At 37.8% G+C, this 17,075-nt stretch overlaps 1 protein-coding gene across 1 annotated transcript in view; it reads right to left on the bottom strand.

Moving 5' to 3' along the window:
* The window catches only part of evpla (envoplakin a), a 35,832-nt gene that overhangs the window by 10,079 nt on the left and 8,678 nt on the right, over nt 1–17,075 (bottom strand). The window contains exons 8-17 of the mRNA XM_039662500.2: nt 16,236–16,343; nt 14,256–14,351; nt 14,039–14,149; nt 10,060–10,206; nt 9,306–9,460; nt 9,065–9,162; nt 3,272–3,444; nt 2,898–3,076; nt 2,673–2,811; nt 2,229–2,422 (exon numbers count right to left, since the gene is read on the bottom strand). Coding sequence (XP_039518434.2) covers nt 2,229–2,422; nt 2,673–2,811; nt 2,898–3,076; nt 3,272–3,444; nt 9,065–9,162; nt 9,306–9,460; nt 10,060–10,206; nt 14,039–14,149; nt 14,256–14,351; nt 16,236–16,343 — 1,400 coding nt within the window. The remainder of the gene's footprint in view (nt 1–2,228; nt 2,423–2,672; nt 2,812–2,897; nt 3,077–3,271; nt 3,445–9,064; nt 9,163–9,305; nt 9,461–10,059; nt 10,207–14,038; nt 14,150–14,255; nt 14,352–16,235; nt 16,344–17,075) is intronic.

Consider the following 17,075-nt stretch of genomic DNA (forward strand, 5'->3'; position numbering starts at 1 on the left):
TTTCAACTGCCAGTGTGAAGGCGAACTTCAGTGGTGCTTCAGAAGCCGCCTTTCCACCAGGGGCGGCACCAGCCGATTTTTCCGGGGCTTCAGCCCCGTATGTTTTGAGTCAAGCCCCGAATGTATGACTGTCACTGAGCAAATCTGAAACTGGACAATACCCTATGTAAATGCCCGAAATCATAAGTTGCTTTATTTCATTGAGCTTTGGGTTTGCATACTGAATACAGCCTTTAAAAATAGAGCTTAAAAACTTTGCTGTCAGTAGCCTATGGGCTGCTCCGTTTCTTCCTCTCTTTTGAATATGCAGCAGGAGGGGGAGGAGCTAGCACAGTCAACCGCAAGAGTGCGAGTTAACATGAGGCAAGAAGAGTTGTCTAACTTACTTGCGCCGTTCCCTCATCATTAGCTCAGGTCGGTGAAGACTCTTCAGCAAACCCCTTTTCTAACTTACTTAGCCCGGTACTCACTGTGGTATCAATGCAGAACATGTACTGTATATATAAAATACGTGGGAACTTACTACTTCGCCTATAGCTAATTCATTTTGTGAGTCATAATCCGTTTCTCGTGAAGAATGTAGACGAAGTGGCCTAACTTATTCATCTGGTTTGGCGATTGAAACACGATGTTAAAATTAACGTTATTCCCCTCAGATGGATAGCTTATCAGGGGCCGTATTACAGGAAGTCTAAGATAGGATTTTCCCCAATTGGTATTACTGAAGCAAATACTAAATAACTTTAGGAATCCTATCTTGCTTCAGTACTTTGGAAATGCTATCGCTGGCATCAAATTTTCTGTCTGATACCTATAATAGGCCTAACCGATGCCACTTTTCTCATCTCGCGAGCTAAACGTCTTTTAATGGCTGTTTTGTGGGCGTTTTTTTTTAACCCTTTCACACGTAAGTTTAAAATATTCTAACTGACCGCCCAGCGTGATTTTTTCAAGGCGATTATTTAGAACTTGCCACTTTAATGTTTCCATGGTGACGCGTCATTGCTTGTCACGTGACACAGCACCACCACAACAGAGCGCGGAAGGAATGATGATCTGCTTTTATTTCATTTTTCCTTTTTTATTAAAAATATTCATAAGTGGTTATTCATAAATTCGTCTTTGAAATTCTGCTGCTCGAATCCGATGTTCGTGGCTATCTTTGCGAGCCACAATATAGTGAAGAGCAGCTGAGGCTGATGGAGGAACAGGCTGCCTGTCGCGGTCGAGGAGCCCGCTGGCTCGAGCTGGGTGGACTGCTGGTACCGGTGCTCTCGCTGTGTGCTACGAACACAGATAGAGTCCGTCTGCTGCAGACAATTTCAACGATGGCAATTTCTCCTGAACGAAATCTCTGAATCAGACGAGCACATAGACGTTTGTGTTGTGATGTGAACCGTCCTAGTTTTGCCTGATTGAACATCCAGGTATCATGCAGTAATTCACCATATAGAAATAAATACAAACGAGAAGTAATTCACTAATGAGTTTGCCAATGTAACGTTAACAGGGTTTGTTGTGGGAAGGAGGCAGGAACTGGCAAACATTTAAACATTTTAATAGTAAAATGAACAAATACAAAACGAAAGTATGAGCCAGCAGCCCCTCATTGACGACTGCTGTAACGTTACACACAAAAGAAACAAAACACATCATAAAATCAGGCCTGTTTCTCTCTCCACTTTCAATAAAGATTAATGTTGAAATGGGTGAAATGCTCCTTTAACCAGGCTCGCCAACAGTCCCTTAGCATTTGAAATGACACTTGCAGTTTATCTTTTTTCCATTTGAGCTCCATATTCCATATTATTTCCATATTTATTTTGAAATATAAAAACATGTTTTAAGTAAAAACATTTATTGTTCAGCTCATTGCAAAAAAAAAAAAAAAAAAAGACCAGAGAAAATATAAGATATATCTAAGCAGCACCACATTAAACTAATTTAACTGATTAAACAAAAAAAAAATTCTTTGGATTAATGTCTTAAAAATGTAATCTGAAAAAAATTAATCTAAAAAAAAATTTAATTTAATCAGTTAAATTCAGAGATAAATATCTGTTCTTGATGGTGCTCCTCTGTATTGGTATTTATGGCAATTTCCTCCTTTAATTTTTTAATCCAATTACTGTATCCAATTCAACACTGTATCCAATTACTGATCATACTAAAAATGTAATCTGAAAGACATTAATCTAAAACTATTTTTTAGTTTAATCAGAACTCACCTTTCATTTAGCTGGTTGCTCACATTAGCATATCGGCTTTGAAGATTCTTCACTTCTGCTTCATGTCTGCGTATATCAGGACAATACTCCTGGTAACCCTGCTGAAGTGAACTGCATAGCTTCTTAAGTGCCTCTAGGTCCTCGTTAAGTTTTTGCATCTCACTTTGAGCACCAGCAACATCTTTTCTCAAACCCTGGATGAATGACAATATATTTATTATGTATAAGACTTTAAATGAATTTTTAAAAAACAAATACCATGGTTTGTTGGAAAAATACACAGGTCGCAAATTTAAAAAGGTAAATTTTTACCATAAGTAAAAACATTTAGATAGATAATCTAGAAATACGTTGTCAGACGTATGTCAGAACTCTGGGTATTTACACATTAGAAGTGGCGACATAATTACATTCTACTAAACTAAGATTGGATAATGTCTTTACTTGAATCTCCTGGGTACTGGTCTGAATGGCACTAGGTTTGTCTGGGATGGCACCATCATCAGTGAGCTGTTTCTCAAATCCTGAGACAGTGCTGTCCATCTTTGTAAGCTGTCTCTCCAAAACCATAGAAGCATTTGCCCTAGTGTTAAAAAGAGGCAATAGATTTGCAACATCTCAAATTCTTTCATCAATTTCATAAATAAATCGACTTGTAATTGTACATACTTCTTTTTGTAGAGATCAATGAGAGCAGCTAGACTGTCTTGTTTGATTTTGGCATCACTGAGTTTTTGGGGTAAAGTACAAGAGGTTGGCCCATTAGAATCCTTCGAAAGTAAAGGCTCCAGGTCCTTTTGGACTGCAGCCCTCTGTTTTTCCAGCTGCTGGAGAGTTGTAGTTGTTCTCTATTTAGAAAAGAAAAACCTTTACTTAAGGTTGTTGAATCAGTTATCGGTTATCTTGCATCCAGTTATCAACATTCAATAACCTGGTTTAATAGTTCATTCTGGCACTTTGTCTTATTTGACAGAACAAACCCAGGCAGTTTATCTCTAAGCAAGGAAGCTTATTTCTAACTAGATGTCAAAAGTATTTCTCACCTCTTGCTCCTTCAGACGTTTAGCGAGGTCCGTGGCAGGGTCAGTGTGGTTCAGTGGGGCTCTTAGACTGCTCAGAGTGTCCAGCTCAGCTTGAGCTAGATCTTTATCTATTTGGTTTAGACGGCTAGCCAGCTCAACTGCTTTGGAGTTCTCCTCGGCTCTTGGTGCAGGAACTACAACAACAAATATGACTGATTTATTATCTCAGAGGTAAGTTCAGTACATACACTCACCTAAAGGATTTTTAGGAACACATGTTTAATTTATCATTAATGCAAATATCTAATCCACCTATTCACATGGCATTTGCATGACAATGCATTTAGGGGTGTGGTCCTGGTCAAGAAGTGAATGTCAGAATGGGAAAGAAAGGTGATTTAAGCAATTTTGAGCATGGCATGGTTGTTGGTGTCAGACGGGTTGGTCTGAGTATTTCACAATCTGCTCAGTTACTGAAATTTTCACGCACAAGAGCACAAAGCTTGAATCATTTCAAATTGATTTCTTGAACATGACAATGAGTTCACTGTACTAAAATGGCCCCCACAGTCACCAGACCTCAACCCAATAGAGCATCTTTGGGATGTGGTGGAATGGGAGCTTTGTACCCTGGATGTGCATCCCACAAATCTCCATTAACTGCAAGATGCTATTCCTATCAATATGGGCCAACAATGCTTTATGTGAGTGTATGTCAAACATGCTTCCTAGTTGTTTCATGAGCACCACATACATGATCACCCTTTCTAATTGCCTACTGTGCGTTTTAAAAATAACCAAACTTTATGTATAGGGGGTTTGACCCCAACAAGAACACACACTTTTAATAGTTTATTGATTAATATGTGATTTGCACTGAACTCAGCCTATATCCCAGCATCACACCAGCATTCAGTTTAAGTTGCTTTTTAGGTGAGCAAATTTAAAAATAGCTTCTCAATTGTATTTCATATTTTACAAAATTGTCCACTATGATTGAATAGGCTGAACTGGGGTGCTTTTTTCAAAAGCATTATTTCTTTCAATTGTTTCCTACATAGTTTAATTATTCTGTTTGCTACAACCATAATTCCAACACACATTAGCAAAGTTGTGTCTTTGAAACTACAGCTCTCGACATGTGGTTAAAAGCATAATTGTTAGTGTGACTTAAGTATATCAAGCTTTTGAGCAAAATAACATGCAGTAGTACAATCTTTACATGTCATGCCCAGCGTTGGGGAAACGTACTTTTAAAAGAAATGCATTACAATATTGGGTTAAGTAATAGGCCTACCTAAGTAATTAATTGCTTTACTTAGTTACTTTTAATAGAAAGTAATCCGTAAAGTTACTTTTTTTTTCACCTGGGCTGGGTTTGCTTGTTTTATTTTTAATAACAAATAATCACAAGTTCTATTTTTGGCAAATGTCTATTTCATACCAAAACTGAAATGAATAAGTCTTCTGCTGGATTGCAGAAGAATAGGACACCGCAGAAGAAAGTTCCACAATCTTAAAGCAATAAAACCAAAAATATTAAATGTGATTTTTGCTTATCTTTTTACTTAGTATGCTAGGTAAAAAAGCGAAGTCATTGGTTAATAAAGTGAGATTAAATATTCAGTATAAAGTATATTTGTGTGATTTAACAATTATTGTACACCGTAAAAAAAATGTAAAAAAAAAATAAAAATAGGACCAAATTTTGACAGTTAACACTTTTTTGAATTAAGGGGTTAGTTCAGCACTTTTTTTTACTCTTAAAGCCCTGTTTTAAGATAGTTTCTGATGAAATAGAACGGTTTGAAGATTTAAATTTGAACAAATGCTGCTTTCCAGAGAATTTTAGGTTTCTCTGTTAGCCAACAGGAATATACTGTGAATTATCAGCACTCAAAGTCGACAAGGGGCTGTGTCCCAAATCACACCCTATAACCCTCATTCACTATTCTCTAAATTCACTAATATAGTCTACTTGACAATGAACAAAAACAAATTAATGAATTCAGACACTGATGAACACCTGTTGTCAACAATCATAATCACTGAAGGAAAGAGAAACAACAATAACAGAAAAAAAAATGAAATCAATTTAGTGAAATTAAGATATTGAACCTTTCAAGATTGCAGCAGGATCATGAAACAACTCCATAAACAGCATTACTAGTTTGACTTCATTTCTGTCATACATCCACAAAGGTTCTCATTAAAAAGTAACAGAGGTTTAGATGGGTTTTTTTATTATTATGGTGATCAGTGTTTGCTTTAGGCCCTTGACTTTTGAACATTGCTTTTTTTTATTTGGCTGCTGTAACTGTGTCTTTAATATACATTTGGTATGGCAAATTAGCTGAAAGAAAACATGATCAGATTATGTTAGCTATTTATTGATGGTCACAATCATCATCTAGTTGGTTGATTCACTGATCTCATTTACAGTATAGTCTAATGTGCAATTATATGGGTGATGTTTTATATTTTTAATTATGGTATCCCTGTGACTACAGAATGAGATCCATCTGTGATGTGACAACCAGAAAGTATGAAGCACTTTGAAAACAGTTTGTGCTCAAAACATTTAGAATTTTGATATCATCTAGACACATAGACATCAAGAATCAGCATATGAATCTCAACAATGATGACTCGAAATGTTTCATACTACAATGCATACTGGGTACAAGCATAGTATAAAAACGTCTATGACACCCAGCATGCATTGCGGCATGAATAAATAATGCAGTTGAATTGTCAGGTTATTTTTTTTAATTCTTAATATTTTCTTTTATTTTTGCTGTTGTTTTGTGTTTACTTTTTAGTAGCTTGTTTTGTGATGTTTAGAGTGAATATGTTTATCTTTTTTGAGGGTTTATTGTCACCCTTGCTGAGATTGATATGCTCATTATTGATGTTTCTGAAAAATACAAAATTTCTAAATTATACTGTAGTTCAACCCTGTTTTTTAAATGATTTAAAAAAAAATGTAAAACTGTTTGCGCAGCACTGCTTTATCTTTTGCTAGTAGTGGTAATATAAAATTAAGGTGTATTAAAACAGTGTTTTAAAATAAAACATCAACATCTAAACCTCTTTTAATTCTCAACAAGAGCTTCTTTAGATGTATGATAGCCTATGTTGTATGACAGCTAAACTTGTTAATGAGTGAAGCTGGAAATGTTGTTTGTGGAGTTGTTTAATCATCCTCTGCTGAGATCTTCAGAGATTGAATGTCTTTTGTCTTCATTTAATTTCATCTAAGGCTATGCTTCAGTGTTTATTTAACACTTTGTAGTGTGGACACATTTAAGTGTTCATTTCAATTTTGCTGTGGGGTTAAAATGGTTAAAAGTGTAAGATAAAAACAGTGAAACGTAATTTAACAGCAATCAACTGTAAATTACTGACAACTGACAATTTACTGACAACTGTGCTGCCAGTAGAGTAGACTACCGTAAAATCAAGGAAAAAAACAGACTCAACAGTCAGATTTACTATACGAAACAAGATAATTTCACTGAAATATTGAGTTAATAGAAAAAAAGGTAAGTAAAGTCAATAACTGATAAGGAGAGTAAGCTAAAGTGTTTTTATGTGCTTTTACACAAGATGGAGAGATCTTTAATTAATTAGTTTTATGGGTCACCATTGTGCTGGAGAGTAGAGCTTGTGCTTCGTTCGAGGATGAGCAGAGAAATACTGATGTAATACTGCATGTCGATTCATTTAAAGGCAGTAACTGTTGCTGCTGATGCAGTGATACACATTTTGTTGAGTACATTCCCAGCAAACAAATTTAGGTTCTGGGAACGTTAGTTTTTGGTTCCCAGAACGTTGCTAGAACTTTCCCTTGAAGTTAAGGGAACGTTCCCAGAATATTCTCCTTACGTATAAAAACGGAACCTACAAATAACCTACATGGAACATTCCTATAACGTTCTTGTTTGGTTCCCAAAAAAAAAAAAACCTCATGGGACCATTCGGGAACGTTAGGGGAACGTTCTGTGTTTGCTGGGTTAGCACATGCATGTATGCTATTGCTATAGCTAACAATGAACTGCAAAGATTTGAGTTAAAGTTTTTGATTATTACACATTGTGTTTTCAGTTTCATATTAAAGCTGCAGTCCACAGTTTTTCCTCTGTCGCCACTCTGTTCGAAATCTGCAATTGCAGTTATTCGCGGAATTATCATGAGTTGTACCTCGGCACCTCATAGCGCAGATGAATCCAATGTTTTATGGAGAATGTGCAGCTGTCAATTACCACACGGTGTGGATACTAACATTCCACTTTTTGGAAGTATGACCAAGTTGACCAACATAAGAATTTTCACCCTAAAATGTCAACTGAACAAGTAACATCCACTTTTGTTTTTGTCACCAACTAAGGGAGAAAAAACATTGCAGTAAATCACGCTGATTAAATCTAATAATAATTTAATAATTTATTACATCAAACCGTGCAAATTATACTTTGTTCTTAAATTGTTAATGTTAACAACATCAGCATTGCGTGACAACATTTAAAGCCCTGATATCCTTGTTTTCGCATGGGTTCGGTTGCAATTTCTTTTCTTTCTTTTTTTTTTTTTGCATTTTACAAAGGGTGAATCTCTAGTTGGTACTGGTGATTGTAGTTTAAACCTTTCTGGATCAACCATCAAATTAATAAGTTTAATTAAATCAAGTGCTGTGAGAAAAGGCTATAAATCTCCACCTCCAACATCCTCACATCCATATAGCTTAGACTAGCCGAGACTACGTCTTTATGTGTACAGATGTGACGTAATAACGCAAAGACATGCTCAAATTTCCCGTGGAAATCCACCAGTACCACTGGAATTATAAACATTATTACAAGCTTATCATTTTGAATCAAGCTATTTTACAATTTCTTTACAGTGTAGGTTTACGTAATTTTCTGAGTTTGTATTTCATATTCATTTTGAGGAATACAAAATGTGTTTTTGTGCAAGTGAGATGAGTAAATACCAGCTCACATTTAGTCTACAACTACAAACACATCATGTTTACACACAGTGCACACAACGCCTCTGCACTTACTCCCGATGCTCTCAATACGAGTACAGGAGAGGTGTCAGTCCAATACATGGGTAAACGAAATAACTCGCATTACTTATTTGAAAAAGTAACTCAGATATTTTGTTGTAAAATTTAAAAGTAATGCATTACTTTACTCGTTATTTGAAAAAAAAAGTCATTACATTCTACTCTTTTAGTTTGTCAAGAGGATGAAAGTGCTATTTTTGAAGAGTGTGCATGTGTGTGTGATCTAGATCCCCGAGTATGCTCAAAGAGGTGCACACAATTGAACAAAGCAACAACAAAAAAAAACAGAGAACAAAATAGTAGTCATCAGATGCCATGCTCATTATTTACAGCAAAAAATTAGGTTGAAATCAAATTTATATCAGATTATTTATACTTTATTTTGAATTTAAGTTGCTATTCCACCACCTGCATGTTTTCTTGCATGTGTTGCTATTCCACCACCTGAATCTTTTTAAGTTGCTATTCCACCACTTGCATGTTGTTAATGATATCATTAACAACAAGTTTCATGGTTTCGGGAACGTCATGGCTAGCTAGTAGCCTACATCATTGTACAGGAAACCCACCCCAGTATGGACTTAAGGACCAACTCTGGCCCATCCCCTACATAAGTGCCTGGTGTAAAGGAAGGCACTTTCACACTAAACATGACACAAAAAAGGTTAAAAAAAAATCATTGACAAATGGCCCATTCACACCAAAAGTGAAACAAATAAACATCAGGCTGAAGGAAACATTACCTGGAGACTGTGAAACAGGAGTCTTTGATGGACGACTGTTCAGCGAAGTTCTCAAAGCAGCTCGCCTTTTCTTTAGATCTTCCAACTCTTTGCCCAGCCTTCTCATACAAACACAAATTATTAGTTATTCTTGATCTCTAAAGGCTTTACTCATTATTATTTTTACATATGCATACATCAAGGGTTAACAACAAGCATTTTACAATGTCTTTGGAGTATGAAAAGTAGTTTTTACTCTTACAGGTCGACTCTGTTGATGGCCTCAGGATCCGGTGGAAGAATCATGAAGCAAACTCCAGGAAATGTTTTGCTTGTGCCATCATTGGACTGAACCTCCCAGTTGTCATTGTCTGTGTTGGACTTCAGATTAAACAGCTCTCCTCTGTCCAATGAAGCCTGAGAAGAATCCCATGATTAACAAATAAATAGATGAATGAAAAACTCAAGTTAACACATTGTTTCTGGGATACTGATAACTACACTGAACAAAATTATAAATGCTTCACTTTTGTTTTTGCCCCCATTTTTCATGAGCTGAACCCAAAGATCTAAGACTTTTTCTATGTACACAAAGGCCTATTTCTCTCAAATATTGTACACAAATCTGTCTAAATCTGTGTTAGTGAGCACTTCTACTTTGCCGAGATAATGCATCCATTTCACAGGTGTGGCATAAATTCAGTGTAGGATTAACATCCAAAACCTCTGTTTTACATAATACTTTTTGTAGGATGTGCAAGCAGGAAGTTAACTGATCTTTCACACTAGTCACATGACATTAATAGATTTTAATCAATACAATCTATTTTTCATTTAAAAGCTTTCCCAAAGACAAAATCAACATTTTTAGAGCTTCCAAAAATAAGAAAAAAGATGCAATCACAATTGTGACCTGTGAGATTAAACAGGTTTTAATAGCACATTAGTGACCATAGCTTTTCATATTACATGAGATTTTAAACACCTTCTTGTATTTTTTTTTTAGAGATTCTAACCTTGGGAGTTTTCCAGTCACAAAGAGACTCAACCGTGGTAGTTTTGCTTGGAGGAGTGTGGCGAAGTTTTAGTGGTATGATGGCAGTGCTTCGCTTTCTCAGGTCAGCCAAAAGCTGCTCGTTGCGCTGAAGGGGCCTTTCCTCAGCCTGCAGACACACAGAATACAACATATTATCACATTCAGAGCTGTATTGTTTTTTTTATATACAGTGCTGGAACTGCAAAACAACTTGCATTAGCACTGTATGAAAAACCGTTTTATGATATTTAATTTCTAATTATTTAAAGTCCCCGTGAACCGGAAGTTGCAAACGACTTTTCACCATTGCTGTGACGTATTTCCAAGTGAAACGGAATATTGAACAGAGGCAGGGTTTTACTTTAGCGCTCCTCCTCTCCATCTTTCGCTCATAGCAGACTAACGGTTTGAGGGGAGTGGTTAAGCGTTTCCCAACCCAAGCCGTCAAACCTACATCATCAGAAAAAGACACCATTCCAGACCGGAAGTAACTTTTCAGATTTTGATTAAAGATTACCAAGGTAAAACATTGTTTATATATATATATTTGTTAACACTTTAAAATAATGGTCAGTAATTAACAAGTAGCTATGCAGGAAGTAATAGGTAGTACTGCATTAACACCGAAGTTAATACTATTAACTAATATGGAAGCAATATTAACTAATCATTAAGTAATAGGTAATTTAGTACAAAGGTAGTTCCTTGGTAGGTATTTGATTGTTACTAAAGAAATATATCCTCATTGAGAACTACTTGTGAACTAAGAAATAATAACCAATTAATTACTACAGTATGTGTCAAATATAAAATTAAATTACTTGTATCATTTGTGAAAAACATGTTAACTCCACAATAACTACTTAAGCGTTACCTTGTCATCCCGCAGGAACTACTAGTGATTTGGCCCATTATTTTAAAGTGAAAAACATGTTAACTCCTAACTAACTACAAGCGTTACCTTGTGTAAACATTGCGGGATGACAAGGTAACGCTTGGATTAGAAAGTGTAAAACATGTTAACGAAAAACATGTTACTTTTGTGATTAGTAATTAATTTGTTATTATTTCTTAGTTCACAAGTAGTTCTCAATGAGGATATATTTCTTTAGTAACAATCAAATACCTACCAAGGAACTACCTTTGTACTAAATTACCTATTACTTAATGATTAGTAATATTGCTTCTATATTAGTTATTAGTATTAACTTCGGTGTTAATGCAGTACTACCTATTACTTCCTGCATAGCTACTTGTTAACTACTGACCATTTGTCAGGATTTGTCATGTTGTGTGTGTGTGTGTGTGTGTGTGTTATCTTATGGCCTGTGGTTTGTCATGTGTCTTTGTTTAGTCTGGTCTATTGTGAGCACATGGCTGTCATGTTGTTCTTTGTGCCTGGTGCGCTCCTGTCAATTGTCTGACCCCGCCCATCTTGTTATCTCGTTATTGTTTAATTTCCCTCACCTGCCTGCCTTGTTACCCCTGTATGTTTGTTCCTTATTTAAGGTCCTTGTGTTGGTTATTCAGTGTTGGTTCGTTGTCGTATAAGGTCATTCTGTTCTGTGAGCTGTCGTGATCTAAGTTTGTACCCTGTTGTCTTTTTCAAGTTTATTGGTCTAGTATTGTCTATGTTCGTTTGCCCCCTCGTGGGTTTTTGTTTTCTATCTGTTAATTAAAGTTATATGTTTATTTATGACTGTCGGCGCTTGGGTTCATTTCTGCATTTCGTGACAGAACGAACCAACCACTTTGAACCCAGCAGACAATATGTCTTTTCTGGCTAGAGAGCAATCAGAGGACCATGAGGAATGGTGGCGGACGTTAACCTCTGATCTGAAGGAGGGTAGGACTCCGTTTTCTTCCCAGGGAGAGGAGTCCCTGGAGAAATATGCCCAGGATGTTGAGGGGAGGAGGAGATTTATGCCCGAAATCCTTGTAAACTCTTGTTTCATTGCGGGTCTCAATGCACCACCTCCGATGTGTGAACGGGAAGAGTTGATTCGACGCCCGTTCATTGAAGTGGTGAACTATGTGTGTCGGAGAGAGCGGCAGGATCCTACAAGGACTATGAATGCTCCATCATTGCCAGGGGTTTCGGAGGGTCTTGTTCTAGCTGTTGCAACACTTGGGGACCAGGCTCTCTTCGCCTCAATTCCCAAGGCACCTGCAGTAGCTGGTCGCCGTCGCAGAAAGCGAGGCAGACGGGTGTCAGGGGAATCTGCAGTAGAAACCTCATCTACTGAGTCTGCCCAGCGAGAGCCTGTTCACGTCCCGGTTGTCCAGCGAGAGATGGTTCACGTCCCATCCGCCCAGCGAGAGACTGTTCACGTCACGCCCGCCCAGCGAGAGACTGTTCACGTCACGCCCGCCCAGCGAGAGACTGTTCACGTCACCCTTGCTCAGCGAGAGACTGTTCACGTCCCGTCGGCCCAGTCAGAGACTGTCCGCGTCCCGTCCGCCCAGTCAGAGACTGTTCTCGTCCCTTCTGCCCAGTCAGAGATTGTTCACATTCCGTCTGCCTTCCTGAGCTGGGACTATCTGGAGCGTCTGACACGGATATTGGAGAGGCCGGTGTCCGGTGTTTCGGAGCTGAACCCAGTGCCTGTTCCAGAGCCCGAGGCGGAGCCTGAGCCTGTTCCAGAGCCGGAGGCAGCGCCAGCACCTGTGCCTGTTCCCGAGCCGGTGTCTGTTCCTGAGCCAGTATCTGTTCCCGAGCCATTGTCCGGTCCTGAGAGTACATCGCCGTCATGGTCGTCTGAGGGGGTTGTTCCACCGCCAAGGAGAAGGAGGAAAGCTTCATGTCCTCCATCTCAGCTTCTTTCGGGATCTGCATCCACTCTCCAGCCCGCTGCGGCCAGTCCAGTCCCGTCTTCAGAACCATCTTCTTCACTGTTTGTCTCAGGGTCACAGTCGTCTGGTTTGTTTCCTGTGGGTCCCCTGGTTACCCCTGTGACTGTATTGCCCCAGTCTATTGCTTCCAAGACTGTACCCCTTGTATCTCCACCTAGACCTGTTCGGTTTCCTTGCCCTCAACCCTCTCCTATGTCCAGTGAATCTAGGACTGTTTTTTCACCTATCCACTCTGGACCCCCACCTATGAACTCTTTTGTTCCCCCTCCCCCCCTCCCTTGTGTGTTATTTTTGTTAAGTCATCCTAATCCTGTTATTATGTTTTCTTGTTTGCCATTGTTGCTAGTAGTTATGTTTTGTTGGTTTGTGTCTGAGTTACAGTCTGTTATGTCTCTTGTGAAGCGTCTGGTAGCCGCTTCTTAAAGGGGGGGTAATGTCAGGATTTGTCATGTTGTGTGTGTGTGTGTTATCTTATGGCCTGTGGTTTGTCATGTGTCTTTGTTTAGTCTGGTCTATTGTGAGCACATGGCTGTCATGTTGTTCTTTGTGCCTGGTGCTCTCCTGTCAATTGTCTGACCCCGCCCATCTTGTTATCTCGTTATTGTTTAATTTCCCTCACCTGCCTGCCTTGTTACCCCTGTATGTTTGTTCCTTATTTAAGGTCCTTGTGTTGATTATTCAGTGTTGGTTCGTTGTCGTATAAGGTCATTCTGTTCTGTGAGCTGTCTTGATCTAAGTTTGTACCTTGTTGTCTTTTTCAAGTTTATTGGTCTAGTATTGTCTATGTTCGTTTGCCCCCTCGTGGGTTTTTGTTTTCTATCTGTTAATTAAAGTTATATGTTTATTTATGACTGTCTGCGCTTGGGTTCATTTCTGCATTTCGTGACACCATTATTTTAAAGTGTTACCATATATTTACTTGCACGGATTAATTGTTCACCACAAGACTAGTAATATGCACTAACCAAGTAAATAGGTTCAATTTTGATTTCATGGGGACTTTAAAATATAGAGTAGTCAACATTTGAAGTGGATCAAATCAGCTCTCATTAACTTTTTTGATCCACTTCAAATGTTGACTACTGTAGTTTAAAATGTGATTTGACCTCAAGCTGCATCTGAATTTCAGTGTTGGTTTTGCCATTGAGTGATTTGGCATCAACAGTGGAGCCGAGTTTAGACAAAGACTCAGACATGGTATCTGCATCCAGTTGGTACTGTTGAGAAAAACACAAATTTGTTTTGGCTTTACTCATGCACAAACTGTTAATAACAAAAATGCGCTTAATGCAAATGATTGATCCATCAGTCTGCCCTACCCACCATTTTGTACTCCTCTAAATTTTCCAGATGTGTTTCCTGACAGATGCAAAGATTCAGAAACTTCTGCCATTCATTCCTCACAGTGTCTCTTTGGGCCTGGGCACACAAACAGCACATCAGAGCTCAGCTTTGCTTATGTTAATGTTGTTTCATATTGAATGCAATATATAATTATTGAGCACATCATTTAATTAACCAAGTTAATTAAATAAGTAAAACGAATTAAATAAGACAACTTTTGTTTACAATACCACACGTTGTCAGCAGTGTAAAACACAAATTTCAAACTCAGCTCCTGGAAGGCCATTGTCCTGCAGAGTTTAGCTCCAACACACCTGCCTGGATGTTTCTAGCAGAGATGGTCTTGTTATCGTGAGATACAAGGGTCCGTGGCTCTACCATTATAGAAAGCGTAACGGCTAACTTGGATCCCATGTGCCTTGACAACCAATCCCATTTCAGCCTCGATGTCATTGAATTTCGCTCAGAGTTGTGTCTGTCTGGATATCTGTGAATTCTTTTATAAAACAGATTTTGGTAACACTTTATTTTACGACCCGCAAACAACTGTGTAAGTACACTAAAATTACAGTGTACGTTTCTGTAATTATAATGTACTTCCGTGTAAGTACAAGGGAACAATATGTTAAGTTTGGGGTAATAAAAAGGTAAAAAACAGATATACACCCTGCAAATAACTTTGTAAGTACACTGAAATTACGGTGTACGTTTCTGTAATTATAGTGTACTTCCGTGTAAGTATAGGGAACAATATGTTAAGTTTGGGGTAATAAAGGGGTAACAATCAGGTATACAAGCAAATTATTTAATTAGTTAAAAAAATAACAGGTACCTATTCTGTTAATATATTCCAGGCAAAAATTGTACGTCTGTTGTTTATAAAATGTATCACATTTCTGGAAAAATATGTTCTTGTGCAATGTTACAGGGTAATTTTGAGATCTGTGGGTTATATATATATATATATATATATATATATATATATATATATATATATATTATGATAAAAATTAAATTTATTGGCTTTTCTTACTAGATTACTTAATGTTAAGTAAAAATAATTTGTTTGTGCTATGATTTTAATTTAGACCGTACCATGTGGTAATTAGTACTTACCTTATACCATTGGATTGCAATAACACTTAAATGTCAGGGCAAATATACTGCGTAATTAAAACGATTTTTTTTTATATAACAGTAGGCCTACCTTTCTCTGCAATTACAGTGCAAATAGTGTTGTTTCGTATTGCTACATAGTAAGTAGCTTTGTTACCCCCTTGTTCTGCGTAGTTACAGGGTAAGTGTAACTCCTGCAGGCTGTAAATTAAAGTGGTGCTTGTTACCCCCTTGTTCTGTGTACTTACAGGGTAAGTGTAACTCCTGCGGGCTGTAAATTAAAGTGGTGCTTGTTACACTATAATTACAGAAATGTACACCGTAATTTCAGTGTACTTACACAGTTGTTTGCGGGTCGTAAAATAAAGTGTTACCCAGATTTTTTTCAGTGTAAACTCTAAAAATAGATAAATCCAAAATGAATGTTTAAGAGCAAACATGTTAAAGATTAGCCAATGGCCTGTCAATTCATTAAATGATAAGCTGTTTTCCCACAAAAGCAGTTTATTCAGCGTAGTGAAGCCTCTCTTCCATTGACATCCATTCAAAACAAATAGACCCTGGTCTCCTTCCCTGTGTACCACAGGATTAGCAGGCATTCCTCTTTTTTTTTTTGCTAACCTTGCCGACTTGCCTTCAAGTGGTTTGTTTCTAGCACTCCTAAAGACCTTTATTAACTGGGTCAGGTGTGTTGAATAGCGAAACTCTGCAGGACAGTAGCCCTCTAGCAGCTGAGTTTGACACCCCTGAAACAACAAATCTAAGAATGCCAAATATTGCTGCAGTTGACAATGCCAAAAGTATCACATAATAAAGCTGGGAATCTTGTTTGTGTTTTCTGACCTTAATAGTGCTGACAGCAGGATGTTTCAGCTCAATCAGTCGGTCTCCGTCATCCTGCAATTTGTTGACCTCACTTTCATGCGACAGCAGACTGTTATTCTTAAAGATCTGCAACAGACAATAGGTCACAGGTCTAATACAATGTTTGATTTAAGATGTGCTGCCACTTCTGCAATTAACCAACAGGAGAGCAAAACCACAAGTTACTTCTTGCCTGGATGATCAGTCTTGTTTATCCTCATTGCTGTCCTAATTTTAGACGGTAATTAAAAAGATATGTGGTTCTCAGACTTTTTTGAATCCCTGTCACAAGCCCAATTTTTTTGTGCCCATTGCATTTGTACAGTGGTATTTGTAGACATAAGTGCCAGGCCAGCAGTCTCAGACTAGAAGTCTACTTCACCTCTAACCACTAACCTTAGTGAGACTCCACATTAACTTCTGGTCTGAGACTGTTGTCGTTAAACTGCTGTCACTTTTGGCACTGCAGCTGGATACTATTGTGTGAAATACGTTCTAGCGAAGTCAATGCACACTATTTCCTATTTCAATAGGAATTTCACTATTTTTTTTCAATGCGTGTAGTAATGACAGTATCCTGTAGCCTATTCTTTAAATGCCTGGGCTATGGGGTAGGGTGGACAGACCCACATAAAAGCCAATAGTCAAAAACTAAATGATTAATTAATTTTGGCAAAACCACGTGGCAAAATGTTTTATGTTCTGATGAAACAAAATGTAACTTCTGGGACATAATACCACCACTGTTAACAAGTACATTTGGCACAAAAAAAGACTGCTCATCACCAAAACAACACCATACCCATGATGAAGCATTTT

The sequence above is a fragment of the Pimephales promelas genome, chromosome 8, assembly GCF_988280905.1.
Source record: "Pimephales promelas chromosome 8, fPimPro1.hap1.1, whole genome shotgun sequence".
NCBI classification, from domain to species: domain Eukaryota; kingdom Metazoa; phylum Chordata; class Actinopteri; order Cypriniformes; family Leuciscidae; genus Pimephales; species Pimephales promelas.